The sequence below is a fragment of the Canis lupus genome, chromosome 27 (assembly GCF_011100685.1).
Source record: "Canis lupus familiaris isolate Mischka breed German Shepherd chromosome 27, alternate assembly UU_Cfam_GSD_1.0, whole genome shotgun sequence".
In the NCBI taxonomy this organism is placed as follows: domain Eukaryota; kingdom Metazoa; phylum Chordata; class Mammalia; order Carnivora; family Canidae; genus Canis; species Canis lupus.
The window spans coordinates 35,006,994-35,021,731 of NC_049248.1; the positions used below are offsets into that span (position 1 = coordinate 35,006,994).

At 35.8% G+C, this 14,738-nt stretch overlaps 1 protein-coding gene across 36 annotated transcripts in view; it reads left to right on the forward strand.

The window, feature by feature from the left end:
* PPHLN1 (periphilin 1) overlaps positions 1-14,738 on the forward strand; it is a 147,312-nt gene that overhangs the window by 47,931 nt on the left and 84,643 nt on the right. For all 36 annotated transcript variants that reach the window (XR_005380046.1, XR_005380047.1, XR_005380048.1 and 33 more), the window contains one exon: positions 10,969-11,180. Coding sequence is in view for 31 of the 36 variants with exons in the window: in XM_038577353.1 (XP_038433281.1) it covers positions 10,969-11,180 (212 nt within the window). In the remaining 5 variants the exon portion in view is untranslated. The remainder of the gene's footprint in view (positions 1-10,968; positions 11,181-14,738) is intronic.

Genomic DNA, 14,738 nt, shown 5'->3' on the forward strand with positions numbered 1-14,738 from the left:
AACTATAATCTAGGTTGAGAAATAAAATATAACTTGCATTCAGAAGCTTCCTCATGCCCCTACTCAAATTTCTTTTTCTTCTCCAAAGGTAATCATCAGTATGACTTAAAGCAACCTTAATAGTAAATGGGAAAAATTACAGTTGTGACTTAAAATTTGTCAAACCATTAAATTAATCTTTCTTGTCAATTAAAAATGTCTAGGGAAATGAAAGAAATGGTGAAACTAATACTCATTTATTATACTGTAATTTAAAACCTTAGAAACATTGAGAGAGTTTTTATTTGTAAAAAAGTTATCAAGAGTAATCTGAACGGTGTTTGCCTTCTTGTGTAACTTAAGATATGGAGTCAGCATCTTTTTTATGTCTTGATGAGTTATCATATTCCATTCTAAGTTTGAGTCAGTTTCTAACATTTTATCCTTTGCATTTTCATTGTGAAATTTCTGAGAGTTCCTTTATTTTTTAATTTAATTTTATTATTATTTTTAAAGATTTTATTTATTCATTAATGAGAGACAGAGAGAGAAAGGCAGAAATACAGGTAGAGGGAGAAGCAGGCTCCCTACAGAGAGCCTGATGTGGGACTCTATCCCAGGACCCCAGGACCCAAACCCAAAAGATGCTCAACCACTGAGCCACCCAGGTGCCCCTCTGAGAGTTCCTTTAATATGAAGTATTTTGTTAGCATCACATCTCTGGGGCATCATCATTTGTGTGTGTATGTGTGTCACAATAACTTTTGTCATTTATGTAAGTAAGTTTGCCTTCACTAACTTCCTCTGGCTGCATATCTCATGTCATTCTTGAAAGACAGCATTGTCAACATTGCCATGGTTAGCTATTTCTTCTATAACTCCATTTATATTTAGTTTTGACTTTCACTTCTACCATCTAACACTGTTTTGTTTCTTGGCTGAACTTAGTATTCATTGGCCAGTTCTCTTTCAGTTATCTGTTCTTTATAAATGTCACATAGGTTTATCAGCGGAGACGAGGTAGCAATACTACATTGACCAGTCCAAAAGACCTTGAAAAATGTAATGTGATTGATTACTAACTCATGTAGTGATTTGTGGACTGAGAGCTGGCAGCTTTATACTCATTTATATTTCCATCATCAAGGTATATAAATTCCAGTTGTTTCATGTCCTTGTCAACACTTGGTATTGTCAGTGTATTTCTTTTCTTTTTAATTTTTTTTTTTAATTTTTTTTTTCATTTACTTATGATAGTCACACAGAGAGAGAGAGAGAGGCAGAGACATAGGCAGAGGGAGAAGCAGGCTCCATGCACCGGGAGCCTGACGTGGGATTCGATCCGGGGTCTCCAGGATCGCGCCCTGGGCCAAAGGCAGGCGCTAAACCGCTGCGCCACCCAGGGATCCCTTCTTTTCTTTTTAAAATTTGAGTTAATGGGTTAATATGTAAAGTACTTACTTGTGTTGTATGCATCATCCCTCTTAATCCATCATTCCCATTTTGCAAATGAAACAGGCACAGACAAGTTAAATAACTGTCACACCTCTCCTACAGTAAACAAATGATGGAGCCGGGATTTGAATTCTGGCAGACTTGCCTCAGACCCTATGTTCTTAAGTTTTGGACTATATATAAATTAAAAGGTTGAAAATAGAGTAGAAAATACTGTTTGCTTATGTTATTTGAATGTTTAGGAGGTTTGAAGAAATTTTAATACTTGATGTTACATGTTATAAAGAAACACATTAAAATGGACAAGTAGAATGTTTCTATGTATTTCTCAAACTGATAGATTAAATTTATGACTGTATATGTGTGTGTATGTGTGCCTCAGGATTTCTGAACTTTGGCTCTGTTGGCATTTTGGACTGGATAGTTCTTCATTGTGGGGGACTGTCCTATATGTTACAGGATGTGTAGCAGCATCCCTTATCTCTTACCCACTAGAATCTAATAGTACTCCCCAAGTTGGTGTGACAGGCAAAGATGTCATCTCTGGACATTGCCACATGTCCACTAGGGAGCAAAATCACCCTTCTTTGAGAACCAATACTATAATAAGGATTCTCATTAATAGACTCCTTTTTTATTCTTAGATATATTTTAAATATTTTTCATTTTTATAATTTGGAAAAGCCAGGTGTTTACATTTACAGTATCAAAATCTCAGAGCAGTAATGATAGCTATACTAATCATGTGAGTACAGTTAAGCATGAGTGAGCTGTTTCTGTTGGTTTGCTAGAAACCAAATGCAAACTACCCTAAACAGGTATTATGCCAAGAAAATGAAAGAAATCAAAATATTCTGTAGTATTTTGTGACGTTAGATTGAGAAAAAGCCAAATTAGTACAGACAATTAGAGAAGGAGACAAAAAGGAAACTTGTTAATGAAGATAAGAAAGGCGTTCTGACAGCAATGTATTCCAGCTCTATTTAGTATTGGCTCTCTGTATGGACCTTGGAAGTTTAACTCTGTTTTGTGAATTAGAGTACTGTTTTCCATTTTTGGGACCATTGAATCCGTAGCAATTTCAAGCCCAACCCAAATTGTTTGTTCATAAGGAAGCTAATGTGTCTGTTTACCCTTATTTTCACTACTGGATGGTATCATTTTCCTATTTGGTTGAGAAAACTTAAAAGAACAGGTTATCTTAAGTACATATTTAGTGATGTGATTCCTGGTTTGGTTTTGTTTTCCATTGATCTTCATATCCTTCACCATTTTTTATTGGTATGTTCATCTTATTCAGCAGTGTCGTTAGCATGTATTAAATTATGAAACATTAATATTTAAGACTTTGCCATTTGTATTAGAATTTTCTGCCTAATTGGAAATTTGCTTTAAATCCAATTATAATTTTTAACTTTAGAGCCCTTTTTAGCATGTAGTTTAAAACTTGGTATTTTGATACAAAACAGGCTTATAATTGTCTAGTATTTTTTTTCTCTTGAGGGGTTTTTCCCATCTGTCCCTTCCTTCCAAACATTTAGCTTTTTATCCAGTCCGAACTTATCATATTTGTTATAAGAAGGGAATTGATTATACTTTTCCCTAAATTATCTCAGAGTTAGGTAAAATGTTTAAAACACGAGGCTCTGGGATACGTGGGTGGCTCAGCAGTTGAGCATCTGCCTTGGGCTCAGGTGTGATCCCAGGGTCCATAATTGAGTCCCACATCAGTCTCCGTTTGAGGAACCTGCTTCTCCCTCTGCCTATGTCTGCGCCTCTCACTCGCTCTCTCATGAATAAATAAATAAAATCTTAAAATAAATACATAAAATTCAAGGATCCGTGTGTTTGGGAGAAGGTTAAAATGAAATCATGGACAACAAAATGACAAAAACCTAAATGATAGAATACCATTCATTGCCAAGTTGCTGTGTTCAGAGAAGTTAGGAAAATGAAAGGTCAAGAAGTTGAATACAATTAAGATGAAAAGGCCATATACATGCAGATAACTTTTGAATCCATATCTGTAGGGAATGCTCTTAGAAGTGCCACTGTAAATAAATATGTTTAATTTTATTAAACTCAGTGAAACCCAAGGTTATATATCCATATAACCCCTCTTCGGATTTTATGGTGAAACGAAAAATACCGACATCTTGTGGATTAGTATTTTTTGAAACATACTTTGAGAATGGGCTTTTACTATGAAGTCAGGTCTCTGGTAAAAAACGAAGGTATAAATCAGCTAAAACATACTCCTCTATCATTATGTAATGGCTTTCTAAAATTTAGCTTCTAAAATGCAAAATTTTAAGATATTGGCAAAGGATAGGGTGAAAAAAAATCTCCATCCATTTTTTTTTTGTATTCTGTGAGAAATATGAATCTGTAAGTAACCTATTTATTCTTCATTGAATTGTTTGAGAATTTTTGAGAGGTATGTAATTGTTTAGACCAGGGGTTGGCAAACTAGAGTTCTTGGGTCAAATCCGACCAACTGTCTTTTTTAGTAAGTTTTATTGGAACACAGCCAGGTACATTTGTTTACATACGGTCTATGGCTGCTGTTGTGCTATGATGGAATGTTGAGGAGTTGTGATAGAGACCACATAGCTCACAGAATCTAAAGTATTATTTGACTCTTTACAGCAAATGTTTGTTGACCCCCAGGTTAGTGACGGGGGGTGGGGAGTCTTTCTGCCTTCTTTTCACTTTAAATGTGCTTCATCTCTGTGTACTCTGAACTTCCATACCTGAAGTTCTTGAAGTTAAGTTATCTGCATTTCATCTTCTGTAAAGAAAATTCCTTGGGAAGTCAAGTTGAAGTGTGTTCTAGAGGTTTTATTATCATGAGCAGGTTTTAAACTCTACTAATACGCAGAATTCCAGTTTTGCTTTTCTTTAGGATTAAACTGTCAAGCAGTTATGCTGTCATACTTAGCTATTTCTTGCTGCAAACCTTTATCAATTTGATGGAACTCATAGTAGGATAATACGGTCAATAGAACTAGCTAACATCTGTTGCGTGTTGTGTACCAGGCACTGTTCTAAGCACTTTACGTATATGATCTCATTTACTCCTTGCAACAACTCTGTGAAGTAGGTAGTATTATCCCCACTGTATAGATGAGGAGATTAAAGCATAGGGAGGTTAGGTAATTTGCTTAAGGTCCTAAAGATAATACTTTGGAAGGGTCTTTCGGTAGTTAGGTGGCTAGTTCATGAGGACCTTAACATGCCCTAACCCCATTTCTTTCCTCTAGTAGATGATACTTCTGTTAAGCCCTATACTCGGAGCTAGTATGTTAAACTTTGGTGCTCTATCATTCTGAACTCTAAGAAGGCCTTCTGATTCATCATTATGTCCTACCCATCAACATATGATACTTTCACAAGGCAGTTAGTCTGATCACTATAAACATACATCAGATATCTTCACAACCTTGTTCTTTGTGAGGTTCCATTTCTTTTACTGTATCTCTGCTCAGTCATCTTCTCAGAAATGTCCTCGCTGACCATATTATCTAAAATAGTCTCCTTCACATCCACCTTACTTTCTATTATTTGTCACTCAGAAATATTTTATTTATAGGCTCCTTTCCCCCATTAGAATATAAGCCTGGTGCAAGGACTTTATCTTTTCACTTCAAGATAGAGTAGGTATATTTTCTACAATTCTTGGCATCCCTTTTCTATAACTGGAACCTAACTGCCCTCCCAACACACTTGCCTCCTCATTCCTTGATTCATCAGATGAGTTCTGGGCATACTTCTTGCTACCTCTGACACCACTCTTCCATTGTCATCTTTGAATGTTCCCATTTATTCTACTTGTCCTCATCTTTGTACTCTTAGATAAAATTCCCAAGGCTCCATTTTTTCTTCCTTGATGATTATAATTTCTGGTTCTCAGTCGTCTCTCTCTCTCTCCCTCCTGATTTGATGATAGGTTTTTTTTTTTTTTTTAAGATTTTATTTATTTGAGAGAGTGCACAGGAGCACACAAGCAGGGAGAGAAGCAGAGGGAGAAGCAGACTCCCCACTGAGCAAGGAGCTGGAGCCCTTCGCTGGGATCATGGCCTGAGCCGAAGGCAGACACCCCCAACTGAACCACCCACATGGTTCTTGATGATACTTTTTTCTTTCTTTTTTTTTTTTTTTTTTAAGATTTTATTTGTTCATGAGACACACACACACACACACACACAGAGGCAGAGACACAGGCAGAGGGAGAAGCAGGCTCCATGCAAGGAGCCCAATGCAGGACTAGATCCCAGGGCTCCATATTCACGCCCTGGGCCAAAGGCAGGCACTCAACCGCTGAGCCACCCAGGCGTCCTGATGATACTTTTTAATAGCAGTTCTTTCTTTTGTTTTTCAGCTCTTATCTTTAGGTATCCACAGGTATGGTCCGACCCTAGAGTCATCATTGGGACTGGTTCTGCCTTTATTGTGAGCTCTGAATTTCTGCTTTTGACGTAGGGATAAGGTGCCTATATATGTTAGTGAGGTTCTGTAATTCAGTCTTTCTCAAAGTCTTATATGCATCAGGATCACTTGGAGAGCCTTGTTAAATCCTAAATACTGGGTCATACCCTTAGGTGTGGTTTGATGCCCCTGAATTTACATTTCTGTCATATTCATAGATAATCCTGAGGCAGATCTAGGAACCTACATTTTGAGGAACACTGCTCTAATTAATAGTTCTCCCTTCCCCGTCAAGACCAATACCAAAAGTTTCTACTCTATTTCAAGCTTCATTCACATTCTTGCTTTCTTTACTTTGTCTTCATGATTTCTAGCATTACTTTCCTCTGGTAAAGGCCTTCTAAAGAGATATTTCTCACATTTTCTCTTCTTGAAATGAGAGTTTTTCTCTTCATGTTTTCTCTTCTTTCCTTCAGTGCTGTTCTCTTCTACCTTGTTTTTTGTCTCATTTTCAGTTGATTTTGTTGATTTTTGGCTCTTTATCAGTTAACTTTGTGTCTTAGTTTATTTATTTGTTTGTTTATTTTTATTTATTTATTTATGATAGTCACAGAGAGAGAGAGAGAGAGGCAGAGACACAGGCAGAGGGAGAAGCAGGCTCCATGCACCGGGAGCCCGACGTGGGATGCGATCCCGGGTCTCCAGGATTGCGCCCTGGGCCAAAGGCAGGCGCCAAACCACTGTGCCACCCAGGGATCCCTGTGTCTTAGTTTATTTTTATTTATTTATTTATTTATTTATTTATTTATTTATTTATTTATTTATTTATGTCTTAATTTAAAATCAGTTTCTCCTACAGTAAATTGGCTTTTTTTTTTTCTACTCTCCAGAATTTATCTAATCATATCCATATGATTAGATAAATTATTTCCCTCAAAGTATTGTTCCAGTTCTCTCCCTTCTTTCCTCTGCCAAACTTTTTTGGAAGAAAACTAATGGCTCAACTGCTTTGGTAGATAATGTCATGATTTCTTATAATCTGTTTTGGTTTCCAGAGTTTTATTGGACAAGTCCATTTACTGGTCAAATGACTCCTAAGTCACTAAATGCAGACATCTCTTCCAGCCTATGTAGTGTTTGATACTAACTCTACCCTTTTGAATTTCTCTTCCTTTGCTTTTTTATTTAGTCAGTGGTTTTTAGAGTTTTCACTGTTCTGGTTGCTTCTATTTTTGTTTACATCAGTATCCTTTAAACCGTCTCTGCTTTTTCTTGAAGCTTGGAATACTTTCCTGACAATCTAAATCTGTGCTAATACGGGAGCCGGTAACCAAAGTCTCACTTGAAATATGGCCAGTTCAGACGGAGATAAATATTCTTTTTTTTTTTTTTTTTTTTAGGTGAGATAGATATTCTATTAGTATATAATACACCCTGGGATTTTCAAGATTTAAGATGAAAAGAGACAATGTAAAATATCTCACTAAATTTTAAAATATTGGGCAGCCCCAGTGGCTCAGCGGTTTAGCGCCGCCTTCAGCCCGGGGTGGGATCCTGGGATCGCAGGATCCTGGGGTCCAGGGATCGAGTCCCACGTTGGGCTCCCTGCATGGAGCCTACTTCTGCCTCTGCCTGTGTCTCTGCCTCTCTCTCTCTGTCTCTCATGAATAAATAAATAAAAATTAAAATTAAAAAATTAAAGAAATAAAATATTGATTACATCTTGATAATATTTCAGATACATTGGGTTAAATAAAAATATTGCTAAAATTAGTCTACCTGTTTCCCTTTTCATTTTTTAAATTTTTTTTTAGGGTTTTATTTATTTACTTGAGAGAGCATGGGTGGTGAGGGGGAGGGGCAGAGGGAGATGGAGAAGCAGACTCCTCACTAAGCAGGGAGCCCTAAATCAATCCAGGGCTTGATTCCAGGACCCTAGGATTGACCTGAGCCAAAGGCAGGCATTTAACCAGCTGAGCTACCCAGGTGCGCCTCTTTCTCTTTTTAAATACAGCTTTTATCTTTGTGGTTTGATTATATTTCTGTTCAACAATTATCTAAATTTTATCTTTCTTTAAGGATCTTCCAGATCAGTTTTCCATCTAACACAAATTTTCCATCTAATACAAATTGTAATACCAGCCTTGTGAAACATTTACTCCCCACCCATAATATACAAAGGTTCTTTAGAACCTCAGTAATTCCCCATAGTGCCTTTCATATATTGGGATATAGAAATATGAAAAATATATGTACATATACATGAACACAAATAAATGACATGGCTAGTATTACCACTCTATCAAAGAGGATACTGGTAGTAGATGATGCCTTTGTGATGTTTTTGCTCAATCTGATGGGAAATATGATAAAGTAGATGATGCCTTTGTGATGTTTTTGCTCAATCTGATGGGAAATATGAGAGATTGATGTGAAGGCAAGGAGAGACCTTACTCTGCTCTGAGATATTAAAAATCTGACCTGTGTTTCCCCCAAATATATTCAGTCACTCCAGGCCACTCTAATGGTTCTGGACTATGCTGTTGTGATTTTACTGCCATCTTGTGTCAGGATTAGGAAACTGTAGTCCAGCATTTTGTCTAATCCCCCACCCTGCCTCCTGCTGGAGAAAGTAGGCAGTCTTTCCTCTGCATGTGGGCCTGCTGCTCTTCTTCATCCCCTAGATAAGTTATTAATAAGAGCTCATTAATTTCTGTGTAGGAAATCTTTATTCTCCTTCTTGGAGTAGTCTTTCCTTGGCTTTCCTGATAACTTACCACTTTCCCTCATGTTTCTGTGGCTGTTCTGTTTCATTCTCAGCCCATTTCTCTTCTAATGTAGTTTTTTAGTCCTGGAATTCTGGGCCCTACCCAAGGCTTTAAATACTGCTTATTTAGAGAACAATTTATAGTTACAGCCAGAAAATCTGCAGTATCGTCACTGGTGTGTCTAGTTGCCTACTCACTGGATGTTACATGTGCATCTCAGACTTAACACATTCAAATCTAAACGTGGCTCTCCTACCCCACCCCAGTTTCTCAAATCTGTTTTTCTCATTTCAATAATCCATCATGCCAGAATTCTGGAAATCATCTTGGCATCCCATCTCTCATACTCGTTAGTCAGACATTTACCATGTCCCTTTGAATCTACAAAGATGCATTCTAGTGCATATTAAAGTGCTCCCTTCCTCTAGCCTTATTTTTTTGTTGTTGTTTTTTGCTCTAGCCTTCCTTATTTAAGCTACTACCATCTCTTGTCTGCATGAGTAAGCTCCTAGTCTCCTTCATACACTCTTGACTGCATTCACATGTTTCATGTTTATTTGCTTAATATCAGCCTCTTCTAGCCTGAGAGTTCCACGATGGAGGTGTGACTGCATGCAAATAGTTTACCACTGTGTCCTCAGCACTTTGGTACAATTCCTAAGACCTTTATAATTCATATATAGCCACTCAGCTCTCAGTGATGTTGATATGGCTTCTGTAGTTTTGCTGATTGAGCTTGAACACAGAATTTCTTGGAGGCTTTATTGTGGCATTAGTATTTTGTCTGTGTTCATTTATGGTAAATGAGTTTTAGCTGTTTTATACTTGGTCCAGAAAATTTGTAAGAACAGTGTATATTGGGGATCCCTGGGTGGCGCAGCGGTTTGGCGCCTGCCTTTGGCCCAGGGCGCGATCCTGGAGACCCGGGATCGAATCCCACATCGGGCTCCCGGTGCATGGAGCCTGCTTCTCCCTCTGCCTATGTCTCTGCCTCTCTCTCTCTCTGTCTCTCTGTGACTATCATAAATAAATAAAAATTAAAAAAAAAAAAATTTAAAAAAAAAAATAAAAAAAAAAAACAGTGTATATTTTGGGTATTAATCTGCTAATGACTACTTATATGTTAGGAACTGCTGATCAATATGCTGAAATTTTCTGAGCATTTGAAATTTCATGCCATTGGTTTGTCTCTTAGTGTTCTTCTGTCTGAAATGCAATGTTCCTTAATTTTAATATGGAAATACCCTTGCTAAATGTGCAGTTAAAGCCTGTTTGATGCCAAGTGTTCCTTTAAATGGAGGCTCAGGTCTTGATAGTTTCATTTAATAATTTTGGTTTGCTTTGATTTAAAGTTGGTTCTGCCTTATAAAAAGTAGAGGTAATTTATTAAAAGCTGATGTTTAGAGATAAGCAACAATCTGTACACTAAGGATGGAAACTCAAGAGAACAGGGACTTAATAAGTATATACCAGGGTTTCTTAACCTGGTATTTGGTATTTGGTATTACTAACATTTTGGGTCAGTTAGTTTTTTGTTGTGTGTGTGTATGGGACCTGTCCTAGGCATTGTAGGGTTTTAGTGGCATCCCTGGTCCCTACCCACCAGTGGAAACATTTCCTCTCCAGTTGTGACAACAGAAATGTCTGTAGACATTGCCGTATTGGAATGTGGGAAGCAAAATCACAGCAGTTAAATACCGGTAGTATATTACTGTCCTTAGAAGTGAATAAAAGTCCATGAAATGTCTCACTTGGGAAATCTTTGGCATTCTGTAGATGTCTTTGAGAGTACGGCAATTGTGTAGAATATTTTTAATGGCAAACAGAAGACTATAGTCATGTTTTTCACATCATAACATTTCTGTGTTTGCTTAGAATATAGTAATTTTTGCTCTTAAGCATGTGATTCTACCTCCAAACTGAAAAAATGTACGCATTCTAAATCATATATCACTGATAAAGTTTCATTTTGTGGACTAACACTAGAAGTTAGGTGTGATGGGGTACCTGCGTGGCTCAGTCAGTTAAGCATCTGACTCTTGGTTTCAGCTCAGCTCATGATCTCATGATTGTGAAATCAAGCCCTGAGTGGGCTCAGTGTAGAGTCTGCCTCAGATTGTCTCTCCCTTTCCCTTTGCTGCTATGCCCCCCACCCTTGCTCATACTGTTTCTCTCTCTAATAAATTTTTTTTTTTAAAGTGAGGTGATGGTTAAAAAATAAGGTGGAGGGTACCAAGATTACAACATAAAGAGTATCTTAAAATCAGAGCTTTTGCCATCTGTATTGTGTATATAAGTGACAGGATATAATTCACTTTTTTTTTTTTTTCTTTCAAAGGGACATGAGAGATGGCTTTAGAAGAAAAAGTTTCTATTCTTCCCATTATGCGAGAGACCGGTCTCCTCATAAAAGAGACACTCCTTTTTTCAGAGAATCACCTGTAGGTCGAAAGGATTCTCCGCACAGCAGGTCTGGTTCCAGTGTCAGTAGTAGAAGCTACTCTCCAGAAAGAAGCAAAACATATTCTTTCCATCAATCTCAACATAGAAGTATGTATTTTTTAAGATTTCTTTTACAATCTCCACTAATGAGAATGTACTGATTCAGATTGCTTTATGGGTGTTGTAAGATATATTTTCTTAACCTTTTATTTTGAAAATTTTGGAAACTTCTAGAAAAGTTGAAAGAATAGTATAATGAATAACACACATTTTTGGGAACCATTTCAAGTTATGGTTCACATTGACATCTTACTTCTAATTTGCCACAGAAAAGGTGTGTTTGTAATCATGCTGGAAAGTTATATACTCTTAATCTTTTCTGCTAGTTCTTGTGCTAGTCCATCCTCTTTAGTCTTCTGTCACTAGAAGATGTCTGTATTTATATATTTGATAGTATACTTTTTTGTGAAAAATATCAGTGGTTTCCCCCAAATATAAGGTATATAGCCTTACAGATTGTATTTTTTTATTTTTTTATTTTATTTTTAATTTTTTTATGATAAACATAGAAAGAGAGGCAGAGACACAGGCAGAGGGATAAGCAGGCTTTATGCTGGGAGCCCAACGCGAGACTTGATCTCGGGACTCCAGGACTGTGCCCTGGGCCAAAGGCAGTTGCCAAACCACTGAGCCACCCAGGGATCCCCCTTACAGATTTTAGAGTTAAAAAAAACTACTTAGGTTAATTTTTTTCCAACCTCCAATTTGTTGTTGGTTTTTAAATTCGGAGTACCTAGACATGCATGGCATTGTGTGCAATCATAGCATGTCATCCTGGCTGAGGTGCTTAGTATGTGTTACAATAAATAAATGAGGCAGCTTAATTTTTAGATAATCTATTTTAGCTTTCTGGACTCCCCTACCTGCAGTTGAGCTCATTCATAAACATTTCCTCATGCCTTCTTAACTTCAATATAAGAATTAGTATGTCATAAATGAGTTAACATCACATGAGCAAGTCAAGGTGAGAGAGATTCTTACTCTGGGAGTTAGAAGAATATGTCATGGAGGAAATTGATGACATTTGAGCTCATCTTTTATTTCAGATTTCTACAAGTAGAAGTATCTTCCTAGGTAGAGGGGATTCTAAGCCATGATACAGACACCTGAAATTTAGCGTATTTTTCTTAACTTTTTTGCTTCCTTCTATTAACTGTTTTTCCAAATAAGAGTATTAGTTTAACAGCATTTGCTTCCTGCATGTTGAGAGTGATGGAAGATCAAATCATTAGATTGTCTCCATTGTAGCTGTTGTTATTCCTGTATTAATGAACATTTATCAATATTTTGCTGTTTTCAGTGCTAGGTAGAGTGGGGCTTCCAAAAAACATATTTTTGGATACATGTGTATGAATGGTCATACAGGAGGTAAGAATGTCACTTGAAGTAGATTTAAAACAAAGCGAATCACTTACATATGCCTAGTTACTTAAAATAAGCATATAGTTCCAGATAACTGAAAGTTTGATTGTGGAGTTCAACTCTGCAGTTTGGTATTTTTTTCCTTTGCTTCACTTTCTTCTTTGTCCTGCTCTCCCCTTTGAAGAGAATATTGTCTGAGTTCTAATGCACACTCACATGCACAGACATAAATATTAGCAAGATACCTTCTAAGAAGATATATTTTTTTGGACGTGTATGACTTAAATCCAAATCTAATGATTTGATGAAGAGGAAGAAAGTATCTTTGGAAACTGATTATGAAGGCTTTTGAACAAAACTTGAGTAAAATGGAAGCTAAAGATTGTTATTTGACAGCTTGTAGTGTACCTGTTATTTAAGATAGTTGTTAGTGAATTCATCTTATTCTCTTTATTTCTCCTCTGAAAGAGATTTTTAGGGAGACATTTTTTGTCTGCTTTCAGCCTGGTAGTTAGTGGTCAAAACTTTAGTATCCTGAGACAAAATGTTAGAGGAACCACATGTGATGCTCCTCCTGTATTAAGAGTCTCCAAAATATTTTCCCCATCTTTTGAGGCCTAATACCTTTAATATCTGGAGTGATGAAAAGATAACAAAGAAAGCTGGGAGACTAAAATATGGTGCAAATTGAGTGAAATAGAGAATAAAAGTTTGGTAATGCCTTTATGTTTTGTTTTGTTTTTTAAGTCCTTTAGCTTTGAAAGTAAAATTCTTTAATCAAGAAAAAAGTTTGTTCTGGGAAAACACTCTTTACAAGTTACTTGAGTTAATTCCTTAACTCTTTGGGCAGAGCTATTAAAATGTTTTTCTATATTCCTTTCATGTAAATAATTTTCAGAATAGTTGAATTAAGATCATCTTGCAAAAAAGTTAAAAGTCTTAATTTTAAACAGTAATTGGGAAAAGTAGTTGTTATGTTACACATTTGTGATATCAGTTCTTTTAATCTAAATGTCACTGATAATGATGGCACCTTGCTTTTCTTCAGGAAAGGACTGAGAAACCAAGTCCTTGAATTATCAGTCATTTAAACTGGGTTAATTAGCAACAATATGTTAACTTAGTTTTTTTAGTGTACATTGAAATTTTGTCAAAGATTTTAAATGTTTCTATAAATAACAGGTAAAAATAATTACTTTCCTTATGCCCTCATTTTGCTTAGTTTGACTTCTAATTTTTTACTTTTTGTTCACACTTTTCAGAATAATTTTAATTTAATAATCACTAGTGTTTTGGCCATGATAACCATTGAAAGACTTATTTATTCATAATTCTTCTGTACATTTAATATATCTTTCATATGATTAATTATAAGCCACAGAATGATTTTTCTACTTTTTTTTAATCCCAACTACTTATTTTCCATTTTGTGCATAAACACACATACACATATGTATATACGTATTTTATTAAATTTCTTTTACTTAGCCTTTTGAGTTAATCCTGTGAGTCTTGTACTGCTTTAGACTAATTATCCTCTTAAAATGTTATTTTCATTCTGTGCTTTATAAGAATTTTCTGCTTATCACTTAATTGGACTAACCTGTTTATACTTGTCACTTATAATAGTCAGTATAATATCATTTTTTTGTTCCTTTTTGTTCATATTTACATGCTAAGTCCTAGTTAACCTTATTGCCTTTCCTTTTGTTTATTATGATACTGTTCTAATTAAAATTTTTGTGTATCTTGTATATTTCTACTTGAAGTTTATTTTTATTCCTATTTATCTAACCAAATATCTCTCCATTTGTCAACTCTCTCAGATATTTCTTTCTTTTTTTTCTTCTCTTTCTCAGTTGAACCTCCCTGTTTTCCTATCTTATTCTTTTGTTTAGGATAATAGCACTAATAATGACACTAGGAATCACTAAGTTCAATCTCCCATAACGTGGGGTTCTCTGTTAAAATATTTCCTGTGATAAATTTACTATATTACAGTCCAGTCCTTCCATCTTTTATAGTTCATTTTTTATAAAACAATCTTTTCCTGTAATATCTATGTAATACTAGTTACTTGTCTTAGAGCCATTAAAATGTTTCACCTTTTATGTATTTGAAGAGTACATAATCTTGGGTTTTTTCCACCTGGGTTCAAATATATTTAATTCCTTCAATTATTCCCTTTATTTAACATATTTTCAGAGCTTTGCTTCCTTGATTTTCTTTCTATTCCTTTTAAAT